Here is a 14302-nt window from a genome sequence, read left to right on the forward strand (position 1 = left end):
CTAATGTATTACTTCAAACATGTATTTAAAAACACACTAATGTATTACTTCAAACATGTATTTAAAAACACACTAATGTATTACTTCAAACATGTATTTAAAAACACACTAATGTATTACTTCAAACATGTATTTAAAAACACACTAATGTATTACTTCACACATGTATTTAAAAACACATTACTATATTCAAACATGTATTTAATAACACATTACTGTATTTATTCATCATGATATCACTTCAAACATGTATTTAAAAACACACTAATGTATTACTTCAAACATGTATTTAAAAACACACTAATGTATTACTTCAAACATGTATTTAAAAACACATTACTATATTCAAACATGTATTTAAAAACACATTACTATATTCAAACATGTATTTAATAACACATTACTGTATTTATTCATCATGATATCACTTCAAACATGTATTTAAAAACACACTAATGTATTACTTCAAACATGTATTTAAAAACACACTAATGTATTACTTCAAACATGTACTTAAAAACACACTAATGTATTACTTCAAACATGTATTTAAAAACACACTAATGTATTACTTCAAACATGTACTTAAAAACACACTAATGTATTACTTCACACATGTATTTAAAAACACACTAATGTATTACTTCACACATGTATTTAAAAAAACACACTGTATACTCAGTACCTGTGAGCATGGCGGCGACGGTGAGCAGCTCGTCCACACAGTCGTACTCACAGGCTGCGATCAGAGCCTTGGCGAGCGACGGCTCCAGCGGAAGCTCAGACATGATGATTCCGACCTCAGACAAGTTCCCGTCGTCGTCCAGAGCCGCCAGGTAGTCCAGGTCCTCCAGCGCCTGCATCAGAGCCTCCGGAGCTGCGGGGGGCGACAGAGAGGTGAGCTGCTGCCGGCGCACCTGTGCGACGCCGCACCTGGTCGGTCCAGGAACTTGCACTGGCCCATGTCAGCGATGTCCAGGCGCTTGAGCAGCAGCACCAGGTGACTCAGGTTCTCGTCCGTGACTCCGGCGCCGTGAAGGCTCGCCATGTTGTCGTACACACAGCGAGGGTAGAGACGCACACACACTCCTGGACACACAACCTCTTTAGAACACACACACTGAGAAAACAACAAAGCATTAAAGACGTGAACAAATGTAGATAAATATGTTAAATAGTCGTAAAGATAAAGAGTTCATTTGTCACAATGACTTTGTTACAATGAAGAGTCAAAGATAATAGTAATAAATACATAATTAATGAAATAAATACATGCATAATTAAATAAATAAATACGTAATTACATAAATAAATAAAGAAACAAACAAATACATAAATGCATAATTACATATATAAACAAACAAACAAATGCTTAAATAAATAAATGCATAATTACATAAATAAATGCATAAATCATTAAATGCATAATTACATAAATAAATACATGCATAATTACATAAAAATAAATGCATAATCACATAAATAAATGCATAAATAAATAAATGCATAATTACGTAAATAAATAAACAAACAAACACATGCATAAATAAATAATTGCATTATTTAATAAATAAATAAATGCATAATTACGTAAATGAATGCACAATTACATAAAAAAGCCTAATCACATTAATAAATAAATGCATAAATCATTAAATGCATAAAAAACATAAAAAGCCTAATTACATAAATAAATAAATGCATGAATAAATAAATTCATAATTATATTAATAAATAAATGCATGATTACTAGATAAATGAACAAATACATGCATAAATAAATAATTGCATTATTTAATCAATAAATAAATGCATAATTACATAAATAAATAAATGCATAATTACATAAATAAATAAATGCATAATTACATTAATAAACAAATAAGCCAATAAATGCATAATTACATAATGAATTAAACAAACGTTTTGTATTTGAAGTTCCGGGTTTGAATAAAAACTAATAAAATATGATATTTACACACATTTGAAAGTGTTTTATTTCTCCAGCTGTCAATCAACCTTCATGAAACCCTTTTGATTGACAGCTGGTCGTACCTGGCAGGCGACTGTTGACTCTCTCTCTCCTCAGGTCGGCCTGATGTCGGCTGATGGTTCTGAGCACCTGAGAGTCGGCTCGGATCTGAGGGTTGTACACCTGCAACACACCCAGGTCAACCACGGGAGGTCACGGGGTCACGGGGTCACGGGGTCACGAGGTCACTCACCGTCTTCAGCTGCAGACCCGTGTCCACCACGTAACGGACGCCGGGCAGAGAGAAGGACGACTCGCCGAGGGCGTCGGTGAGGACCACCTTCCTCTTGACCCCGTGACCTCCCGCGACCTCGGACTCGGGCTGGGACTCGTACGCTCTCTGGGTCGCGGCGCCGAGTCGCGCGTGGAGAGGAACGACCTTCAACGAGCCGAGGTCAGGACTCAGAGCCGAAGCCTCGACCTCCAGCGTGGCAGCACAACCTTCGACCTCCTGAGAGAAGCTCAGGTGAGACGACTGAAGACTCGTTTGAAACACTTCATTAGTTCCATCAATTCATAACCAAACTAACTAGAAGAAGTTTGTATTCGTTTTAAAGACAAATATGTCCAGAAATATTTGAACTGTTTATTTATTGAATGAAAACAAGTTTAACCTTGAAATGGAGAAATGATTGAATTATTGAAACATTTAAAGTTCAATTCAAACATATTTACGAACATTTTATGTTTAGTTCTGATTCTTTAACTTCAAAAGAGACACGTTTTTAGATTTAAACGGAGACAGTTTACATAAAGTAGCCACTAGCGCAGGTATGTTTTTTATAAATATATAGATAAATAGATCACATTATACATTCATAATATATATGAAATATTACATATATAACGAATGATCAAAAACTTTGATCTGATCACGAGTCACACAAACCTGTAATATTCACAGTGTGAAGCGTTTGTGTTGAACATTAACTCCATGATAACAAGTCACAGAGTTGTGTAGCTGAGTCACAGGGTTGTGTAACTGAGTCACAGGGTTGTGTAGCTGAGTCACAGGGTTGTGTAACTGAGTCACAGGGTTGTGTAGCTGAGTCACAGAGTTGTGTAGCTGAGTCACAGAGTTGTGTAGCTGAGTCACAGAGTTGTGTAGCTGAGTCACAGGGTTGTGTAGCTGAGTCACAGGGTTGTGTAGCTGAGTCACAGAGTTGTGTAGCTGAGTCACAGGGTTGTGTAACTGAGTCACAGGGTTGTGTAGCTGAGTCACAGGGTTGTGTAACTGAGTCACAGGGTTGTGTAGCTGAGTCACAGAGTTGTGTAGCTGAGTCACAGGGTTGTGTAACTGAGTCACAGGGTTGTGTAACTGAGTCACAGGGTTGTGTAGCTGAGTCACAGGGTTGTGTAGCTGAGTCACAGGGTTGTGTAGCTGAGTCACAGAGTTGTGTAACTGAGTCACAGGGTTGTGTAGCTGAGTCACAGAGTTGTGTAACTGAGTCACAGAGTTGTGTAACTGAGTCACAGAGTTGTGTAACTGAGTCACAAAGTTGTGTAACTGAGTCACAGGGTTGTGTAACTGAGTCACAGGGTTGTGTAACTGAGTCACAGGGTTGTGTAACTGAGTCACAGAGTTGTGTAACTGAGTCACAGAGTTGTGTAACTGAGTCACAAAGTTGTGTAACGTGTAACTGAGTCACAGGGTTGTGTAACTGAGTCACAGGGTTGTGTAACTGAGTCACAGAGTTGTGTAACTGAGTCACAGGGTTGTGTAGCTGAGTCACAGGGTTGTGTAGCTGAGTCACAGGGTTGTGTAACTGAGTCACAAAGTTGTGTAACGTGTAACTGAGTCACAGGGTTGTGTAACTGAGTCACAGGGTTGTGTAGCTGAGTCACAGAGTTGTGTAGCTGAGTCACAGGGTTGTGTAGCTGAGTCACAGGGTTGTGTAACTGAGTCACAGGGTTGTGTAACTGAGTCACAGGGTTGTGTAACTGAGTCACAGAGTTGTGTAACTGAGTCACAGAGTTGTGTAACTGAGTCACAGAGTTGTGTAACTGAGTCACAAAGTTGTGTAACGTGTAACTGAGTCACACGGGTTGTGTAACTGAGTCACAGAGTTGTGTAGCTGAGTCACAGGGTTGTGTAGCTGAGTCACAGGGTTGTGTAGCTGAGTCACAGGGTTGTGTAGCTGAGTTACAGGGTTGTGTAGCTGAGTCACAGGGTTGTGTAGCTGAGTCACAGGGTTGTGTAGCTGAGTCACAGAGTTGTGTAGCTGAGTCACAGGGTTGTGTAGCTGAGTCACAGGGTTGTGTAGCTGAGTCACAGGGTTGTGTAGCTGAGTCACAGGGTTGTGTAGCTGAGTCACAGGGTTGTGTAGCTGAGTCACAGAGTTGTGTAGCTGAGTCACAGAGTTGTGTAGCTGAGTCACAGAGTTGTGTAGCTGAGTCACAGGGTTGTGTAGCTGAGTCACAGAGTTGTGTAGCTGAGTCACAGGGTTGTGTAGCTGAGTCACAGGGTTGTGTAGCTGAGTCACAGGGTTGTGTAGCTGAGTCACAGAGTTGTGTAGCTGAGTCACAGGGTTGTGTAGCTGAGTCACAGGGTTGTGTAGCTGAGTCACAGGGTTGTGTAGCTGAGTCACAGGGTTGTGTAGCTGAGTCACAGGGTTGTGTAGCTGAGTCACAGGGTTGTGTAACTGAGTCACAGGGTTGTGTAACTGAGTCACAGAGTTGTGTAACTGAGTCACAGGGTTGTGTAGCTGAGTCACAGAGTTGTGTAGCTGAGTCACAGAGTTGTGTAGCTGAGTCACAGGGTTGTGTAGCTGAGTCACAGAGTTGTGTAGCTGAGTCACAGGGTTGTGTAGCTGAGTCACAGGGTTGTGTAGCTGAGTCACAGGGTTGTGTAGCTGAGTCACAGGGTTGTGTAGCTGAGTCACAGAGTTGTGTAGCTGAGTCACAGGGTTGTGTAGCTGAGTCACAGGGTTGTGTAACTGAGTCACAGGGTTGTGTAACTGAGTCACAGAGTTGTGTAGCTGAGTCACAGGGTTGTGTAGCTGAGTCACAGGGTTGTGTAGCTGAGTCACAGGGTTGTGTAGCTGAGTCACAGAGTTGTGAGTCACAGGGTTGTGAGTCACAGAGTTGTGCGTCACAGAGTTGTGAGTCACAGAGTTGTGAGTCACAGAGTTGTGAGTCACAGAGTTGTGAGTCACAGAGTTGTGAGTCACAGAGTTGTGCGTCACAGAGTTGTGAGTCACAGGGTTGTGAGTCACAGAGTTGTGAGTCACAGAGTTGTGAGTCACAGAGTTGTGAGTCACAGAGTTGTGAGTCACAGGGTTGTGAGTCACAGGGTTGTGAGTCACAGAGTTGTGAGTCACAGGGTTGTGAGTCACAGAGTTGTGAGTCACAGAGTTGTGAGTCACAGAGTTGTGAGTCACAGAGTTGTGCGTCACAGAGTTGTGCGTCACAGAGTTGTGAGTCACAGAGTTGTGAGTCACAGAGTTGTGAGTCACAGGGTTGTGAGTCACAGAGTTGTGAGTCACAGAGTTGTGAGTCACAGAGTTGTGAGTCACAGAGTTGTGAGTCACAGAGTTGTGAGTCACAGGGTTGTGAGTCACAGGGTTGTGAGTCACAGAGTTGTGCGTCACAGAGTTGTGCGTCACAGAGTTGTGAGTCACAGGGTTGTGAGTCACAGAGTTGTGCGTCACAGAGTTGTGCGTCACAGAGTTGTGAGTCACAGGGTTGTGAGTCACAGAGTTGTGCGTCACAGAGTTGTGAGTCACAGGGTTGTGAGTCACAGGGTTGTGTAGCTGAGTCACAGGGTTGTGAGTCACAGGGTTGTGAGTCACAGAGTTGTGCGTCACAGGGTTGTGAGTCACAGGGTTGTGAGTCACAGGGTTGTGAGTCACAGGGTTGTGTAACTGGTCCAGGTGTGTTGACTCACCTGAGCACTGGCCAGAAACACCAGGACGTCTCCTTCCTCTCCGAGACGGTGCAGGTCCAGAACTACGCGACAAGCGTCCGTCGCCGGTTCTGGTCCGGAGGCTTCGGTGTAGGTGGTCTCCACAGGTGCGCCCTCCTGCCCCCCCACACTCAGGTGAGGCACCGAGGGGCCCAGGAAGGAGGCGAGTCGAGGGGCCAGGGTCGGGTGAGTCAACAGGACGACCCGGAAGTTGTCGGGTCTCTGTCTGCACACGTCACACAACAGACCCAGAAGAACATCTGTGGCCACGGTTCGTTCCTGCAGCTCGTCCACGACCACCACAGAGTAGAGTCTCAGCAGAGGGTCTGACATCAGCTCCTCCAGCAGCAGAGAGTCACTCACGAACCTGTGGGAGAGGCTTGATGAACGCTTGATAGTATCAACGCTTGATAGTATCAACGCTTGGATGAACGCTTGATAGTATCAACGCTTGATAGTATGAACGCTTGGATTAACGCTTGATAGTATCAACGCTTGATAGTATCAACGCTTGGATTAACGCTTGATAGTATTAACGCTTGATAGTATCAAAGCTTGATAGTATCAAAGCTTGATAGTATCAAAGCTTGATAGTATCAAAGCTTGGATGAACGCTTGATAGTATCAACGCTTGATAGTATCAACGCTTGGATGAACGCTTGATAGTATCAACGCTTGATAGTATCAACGCTTGGATTAACGCTTGATAGTATTAACGCTTGATAGTATCAAAGCTTGATAGTATCAAAGCTTGATAGTATCAAAGCTTGATAGTATCAAAGCTTGGATGAACGCTTGATAGTATCAACGCTTGATAGTATCAACGCTTGGATTAACGCTTGATAGTATTAACGCTTGATAGTATCAAAGCTTGATAGTATCAAAGCTTGGATGAACGCTTGATAGTATCAACGCTTGATAGTATCAACGCTTGATAGTATCAACGCTTGGATGAACGCTTGATAGTATTAACGCTTGATAGTATGAAAGCTTGATAGTATTAACGCTTGATAGTATTAACGCTCGATAGTATTAACGCTTTGTAGTATTAACGCTCTGTAGTATTAAGGCTCGGTAGTATGAACGCTTGATAGTATTAACGCTTCGTAGTATTAATGCTTGATAGTATGAAAGCTTGATATTATTAACGCTCGATAGTATGAACGCTTGATAGTATTAACGCTTCGTAGTATTAATGCTTGATAGTATGAAAGCTTGATAGTATTAACGCTTGATAGTATTAACGCTGGGTAGTATTAACGCTTGATAGTATTAACGCTCGATAGTATTAACGCTCAAATAGTATTAACGCTCGATAGTATTAACACTCTGTAGTATTAACGCTCGGTAGTATGAATGCTCGATAGTATTAACGCTCGATAGTATTAACACTCTGTAGTATTAACGCTCGGTAGTATGAATGCTCGATAGTATTAATGCTCGATAGTACTAACGCTCGATAGTATTAGCGCTCGAAAGTATGAACACTGATTGTATGAACGCTTGATTGTATGGACGCTTGACAGTAAAGAACATCAACATGGAAGTGGTTGCCATGGAAACAGGCCAGTGAACAGGAAGTGCTGCACCTGAATGACAGGTGTGGTCGAGGACAACAAAGAGTGTTTTCTTGAAACCTCTGGAGGATGAACTGTTTAAACACCTGATGCAGGAAGTTAGTCAGTGAAGAAGTGCTGAGTCAGATGAACTTTGACCTGCTCGACTCACAAACATTTACGACTCGTCTTCATGATTCTCTTCACCTGACGTTCAAGGTCACGTGTTACTAAACCTTATATTCATTAACTAATATCAACACTTAACCAACAAACATAATGATGACATTACTTTGAAATACAGTTAAATAACATTTGACCTTTGAATGAGATTATATTGAAACTAGTGTAAAACTGTGGAACAAAAGTATGAATCAACAGAAGTTTTGAGTAAGTTACGTTAAAATAGTAACTTTACTAGTAACTTCTTTGAAAAGTTACTCAGTTCAGTACATTTTCTCTGATTTCTCAACGTTTTATTATTGTTCAAACAAACTTATAAATAATAACAACAACAACATACAGCACTAGTTATTGTATTTAGTAACATGTTATTAAGTACGATACCTACTTACAGCACTAGTTATTGTACTTAGTAACGTGTTATTAAGTACGATAACTAGTTACATCACTAGTTATTGTAATTAGTAACATGTTATTAAGTATGATACCTAGTTACATCACTAGTTATTGTAATTAGTAACATGTTATTAAGTACGATACCTAGTTACATCACTAGTTATTGTACTTAGTAACGTGTTATTAAGTACGATACCTAGTTACATCACTAGTTATTGTAATTAGTAACATGTTATTAAGTATGATACCTAGTTACATCACTAGTTATTGTAATTAGTAACATGTTATTAAGTACGATACCTAGTTACATCACTAGTTATTGTACTTAGTAACGTGTTATTAAGTACGATACCTAGTTACATCACTAGTTATTGTAATTAGTAGAATGTTATTAAGTACGATAACTAGTTACATCACTAGTTATTGTATTTAGTAACATGTTATTAAGTACGATAACTAGTTACATCACTAGTTATTGTAATTAGTAGCATGTTATTAAGTACGATAACTAGTTACATCACTAGTTATTGTATTTAGTAACATGTTATTAAGTACGATAACTAGTTACATCACTAGTTATTGTATTTAGTAACATGTTATTAAGTACGATAACTAGTTACATCACTAGTTATTGTATTTAGTAACATGTTATTAAGTACGATAACTAGTTACATCACTAGTTATTGTAATTAGTAGCATGTTATTAAGTACGATAACTAGTTACATCACTAGTTATTGTATTTAGTAACATGTTATTAAGTACGATAACTAGTTACATCACTAGTTATTGTAATTAGTAGCATGTTATTAAGTACGATAACTAGTTACATCACTAGTTATTGTATTTAGTAACATGTTATTAAGTACGATAACTAGTTACATCACTAGTTATTGTAATTAGTAGCATGTTATTAAGTACGATAACTAGTTACATCACTAGTTATTGTATTTAGTAACATGTTATTAAGTACGATAACTAGTTACATCACTAGTTATTGTACTTAGTAACATGTTACTAAATACAATAACTAGTGCTGAAGTTCACCTGCAGCATCAAAGATGACGTGAATCAAGAGTCTCTCACAGGTTGAGAAGGTCTCACCTGAGCAGGGTGTCGGGGGTGCAGCTGTCGTCATGTGACACCCTGTAACCCACCTCCAGACCCAGACTCAGGTCCATCTCGTCCGCCACCCTCAGAGCCAGACTCACGGCGGCAGCAGAGTATGGCTGAGAACAACACACCAGGCCCTGAGAGAAGTCGTAGGACAGAGCAAACTCCACACACCACTGAGGAACCTGAGGAGGAACATGAACATCATCAGGATGAAGAGCAGGAACATGTTTGGATCATGAACATCCTCAGAATGAAGAGCAGGAACATGTTTGGATCATGAACATGGATGAAGAGCAGGAACATGTTTGGATCATGAACATGGATGAAGAGCAGGAACATGTTTGGATCATGAACATCATCAGAATGAAGAGCAGGAACATGTTTGGATCATGAACATCATCAGAATGAAGAGCAGGAACATGTTTGGATCATGAACATGGATGAAGAGCAGGAACATGTTTGGATCATGAACATCCTCAGAATGAAGAGCAGGAACATGTTTGGATCATGAACATGGATGAAGAGCAGGAACATGTTTGGATCATGAACATCATCAGAATGAAGAGCAGGAACATGTTTGGATCATGAACATCATCAGAATGAAGAGCAGGAACATGTTTGGATCATAAACATCATCAGAATGAAGAGCAGGAACATGTTTGGATCATGAACATCATCAGAATGAAGAGCAGGAACATGTTTGGATCATGAACATGAATGAAGAGCAGGAACATGTTTGGATCATGAACATCATCAGAATGAAGAGCAGGAACATGTTTGGATCATGAACATTATCAGAATGAAGAGCAGGAACATTTTTTGGATCATGAACATCATCAGAATGAAGAGCAGGAACATGTTTGGATCATGAACATCATCAGAATGAAGAGCAGGAACATGTTTGGATCATGAACATGAATGAAGAGCAGGAACATGTTTGGATCATGAACATCATCAGAATGAAGAGCAGGAACATGTTTGGATCATGAACATGGATGAGGAGCAGGAACATGTTTGGATCATGAACATCATCAGAATGAAGAGCAGGAACATGTTTGGATCATGAACATCATCAGAATGAAGAGCAGGAACATGTTTGGATCATGAACATGGATGAAGAGCAGGAACATGTTTGGATCATGAACATCATCAGAATGAAGAGCAGGAACATGTTTGGAACATGAACATCATCAGAATGAAGAGCAGGAACATGTTTGGATCATGAACATGAATGAAGAGCAGGAACATGTTTGGATCATGAACATCATCATAATGAAGAGCAGGAACATGTATGGATCATGAACATGAATGAAGAGCAGGAACATGTTTGGATCATGAACATGAATGAAGAGCAGGAACATGTTTGGATCATGAACATGAATGAAGAGCAGGAACATGGTTGGATCATGAACATGAATGAAGAGCAGGAACATGGTTGGATCATGAACATGAATGAAGAGCAGGAACATGTTTGGATCATGAACATGAATGAAGAGCAGGAACATGTTTGGATCATGAACATGGATGAAGAGCAGGAACACGTTTGGATCATGAACATGAATGAAGAGCAGGAACATGTTTGGATCATGAACATGAATGAAGAGCAGGAACATGGTTGGATCATGAACATGAATGAAGAGCAGGAACATGTTTGGATCATGAACATGGATGAAGAGCAGGAACATGTTTGGATCATGAACATGAATGAAGAGCAGGAACATGTTTGGATCATGAACATGGATGAAGAGCAGGAACATGTTTGGATCATGAACATGAATGAAGAGCAGGAACATGTTTGGATCATGAACATCATCAGAATGAAGAGCAGGAACATGGTTGGATCATGAACATGAATGAAGAGCAGGAACATGTTTGGATCATGAACATCCTCAGAATGAAGAGCAGGAACATATTTGGATCATGAACATGGATGAAGAGCAGGAACATGTTTGGATCATGAACATCCTCAGAATGAAGAGCAGGAACATGTTTGGATCATGAACATGAATGAAGAGCAGGAACATGTTTGGATCATGAACATCATCAGAATGAAGAGCAGGAACATGTTTGGATCATGAACATGAATGAAGAGCAGGAACATGTTTGGATCATGAACATCCTCAGAATGAAGAGCAGGAACATGTTTGGATCATGAACATGGATGAAGAGCAGGAACATGTTTGGATCATGAACATGAATGAAGAGCAGGAACATGTTTGGATCATGAACATCCTCAGAATGAAGAGCAGGAACATGTTTGGATCATGAACATGAATGAAGAGCAGGAACATGTTTGGATCATGAACATCCTCAGAATGAAGAGCAGGAACATGTTTGGATCATGAACATGAATGAAGAGCAGGAACATGTTTGGATCATGAACATCCTCAGAATGAAGAGCAGGAACATGTTTGGATCATGAACATGAATGAAGAGCAGGAACATGTTTGGATCATGAACATCCTCAGAATGAAGAGCAGGAAGATGTTTGGATCATGAACATCCTCAGAATGAAGAGCAGGAACATGTTTGGATCATGAACATGGATGAAGAGCAGGAACATGTTTGGATCATGAACATCCTCAGAATGAAGAGCAGGAACATGTTTGGATCATGAACATGGATGAAGAGCAGGAACATGGTTGGATCATGAACATGAATGAAGAGCAGGAACATGGTTGGATCATGAACATGGATGAAGAGCAGGAACATGGTTGGATCATGAACATGGATGAAGGGCAGGAACATGTTTGGATCATGAACATGGATGAAGAGCAGGAACATGGTTGGATCATGTACATGGATGAAGAGCAGGAACATGGTTGGATCATGAACATGGATGAAGAGCAGGAACATGGTTGGATCATGAACATGAATGAAGAGCAGGAACATGTTTGGATCATGAATATCCTCAGAATGAAGAGCAGGAACATATTTGGATCATGAACATGGATGAAGAGCAGGAACATGTTTGGATCATGAACATCCTCAGAATGAAGAGCAGGAACATGTTTGGATCATGAACATGAATGAAGAGCAGGAACATGTTTGGATCATGAACATCATCAGAATGAAGAGCAGGAACATGTTTGGATCATGAACATGAATGAAGAGCAGGAACATGTTTGGATCATGAACATCCTCAGAATGAAGAGCAGGAACATGTTTGGATCATGAACATGGATGAAGAGCAGGAACATGTTTGGATCATGAACATCATCAGAATGAAGAGCAGGAACATGTTTGGATCATGAACATGAATGAAGAGCAGGAACATGTTTGGATCATGAACATCATCAGAATGAAGAGCAGGAACATGTTTGGATCATGAACATGAATGAAGAGCAGGAACATGTTTGGATCATGAACTTCCTCAGAATGAAGAGCAGGAACATGTTTGGATCATGAACATGAATGAAGAGCAGGAACATGTTTGGATCATGAACATGAATGAAGAGCAGGAACATGTTTGGATCATGAACATCCTCAGAATGAAGAGCAGGAACATGTTTGGATCATGAACATGAATGAAGAGCAGGAACATGTTTGGATCATGAACATCCTCAGAATGAAGAGCAGGAACATGTTTGGATCATGAACATGAATGAAGAGCAGGAACATGTTTGGATCATGAACATCCTCAGAATGAAGAGCAGGAACATGTTTGGATCATGAACATCCTCAGAATGAAGAGCAGGAACATGTTTGGATCATGAACATGGATGAAGAGCAGGAACATGTTTGGATCATGAACATCCTCAGAATGAAGAGCAGGAACATGTTTGGATCATGAACATGGATGAAGAGCAGGAACATGTTTGGATCATGAACATCCTCAGAATGAAGAGCAGGAACATGTTTGGATCATGAACATGGATGAAGAGCAGGAACATGTTTGGATCATGAACATCATCAGAATGAAGAGCAGGAACATGTTTGGATCATGAACATGGATGAAGAGCAGGAACATGTTTGGATCATGAACATGGATGAAGAGCAGGAACATGTTTGGATCATGAACATCCTCAGAATGAAGAGCAGGAACATGTTTGGATCATGAACATGGATGAAGAGCAGGAACATGTTTGGATCATGAACATCATCAGGATGAAGAGCAGGAACATGTTTGGATCATGAACATGGATGAAGAGCAGGAACATGTTTGGATCATGAACATCATCAGAATGAAGAGCAGGAACATGTTTGGATCATGAACATGGATGAAGAGCAGGAACATGGTTGGATCATGAACATGAATGAAGAGCAGGAACATGTTTGGATCATGAACATGGATGAAGAGCAGGAACATGTTTGGATCATGAACATCATCAGAATGAAGAGCGGGAACATGTTTGGATCATGAACATGGATGAAGAGCAGGAACATGTTTGGATCATGAACATCATCAGAATGAAGAGCAGGAACATGTTTGGATCATGAACATGGATGAAGAGCAGGAACATGGTTGGATCATGAAAATGAATGAAGAGCAGGAACATGGTTGGATCATGAACATGAATGAAGAGCAGGAACATGTTTGGATCATGAACATCATCAGAATGAAGAGCAGGAACATGTTTGGATCATGAACATGGATGAAGAGCAGGAACATGGTTGGATCATGAACATGAATGAAGAGCAGGAACATGTTTGGATCATGAACATGGATGAAGAGCAGGAACATGTTTGGATCATGAACATGAATAAAGAGAAGGAACATGGTTGGATCATGAACATGAATGAAGAGCAGGAACATGTTTGGATCATGAACATGAATGAAGAGCAGGAACATGTTTGGATCATGAACATCATCAGAATGAAGAGCAGGAACATGTTTGGATCATGAACATCATCAGAATGAAGAGCAGGAACATGTTTGGATCATGAACATGGATGAAGAGGAGGAACATATTTGGATCATGAACATCATCAGAATGAAGAGCAGGAACATGTTTGGATCATGAACATCATCAGAATGAAGAGCAGGAACATGTTTGGATCATGAACATGGATGAAGAGCAGGAACATGGTTGGATCATGAACATGAATGAAGAGCAGGAACATGTTTGGATCATGAACATGGATGAAGAGCAGGAACATGGTTGGATCATGAACAT

At 40.4% G+C, this 14302-nt stretch overlaps 1 protein-coding gene across 1 annotated transcript in view; it reads right to left on the reverse strand.

Annotated features, from left to right (window-relative positions):
- The window catches only part of dqx1 (DEAQ box RNA-dependent ATPase 1), a 46367-nt gene that overhangs the window by 12757 nt on the left and 19308 nt on the right, over positions 1-14302 (reverse strand). The window contains exons 3-8 of the mRNA XM_087790420.1: positions 9174-9367; positions 5919-6303; positions 2226-2483; positions 2056-2155; positions 934-1089; positions 686-877 (exon numbers count right to left, since the gene is read on the reverse strand). Of these exons, the coding sequence (XP_087646546.1) occupies positions 686-877; positions 934-1089; positions 2056-2155; positions 2226-2483; positions 5919-6303; positions 9174-9367 (1285 nt within the window). The remainder of the gene's footprint in view (positions 1-685; positions 878-933; positions 1090-2055; positions 2156-2225; positions 2484-5918; positions 6304-9173; positions 9368-14302) is intronic.

This window comes from Callionymus lyra, chromosome 5 (assembly GCF_982586985.1).
Source record: "Callionymus lyra chromosome 5, fCalLyr1.hap1.1, whole genome shotgun sequence".
NCBI lineage: Eukaryota > Metazoa > Chordata > Actinopteri > Syngnathiformes > Callionymidae > Callionymus > Callionymus lyra.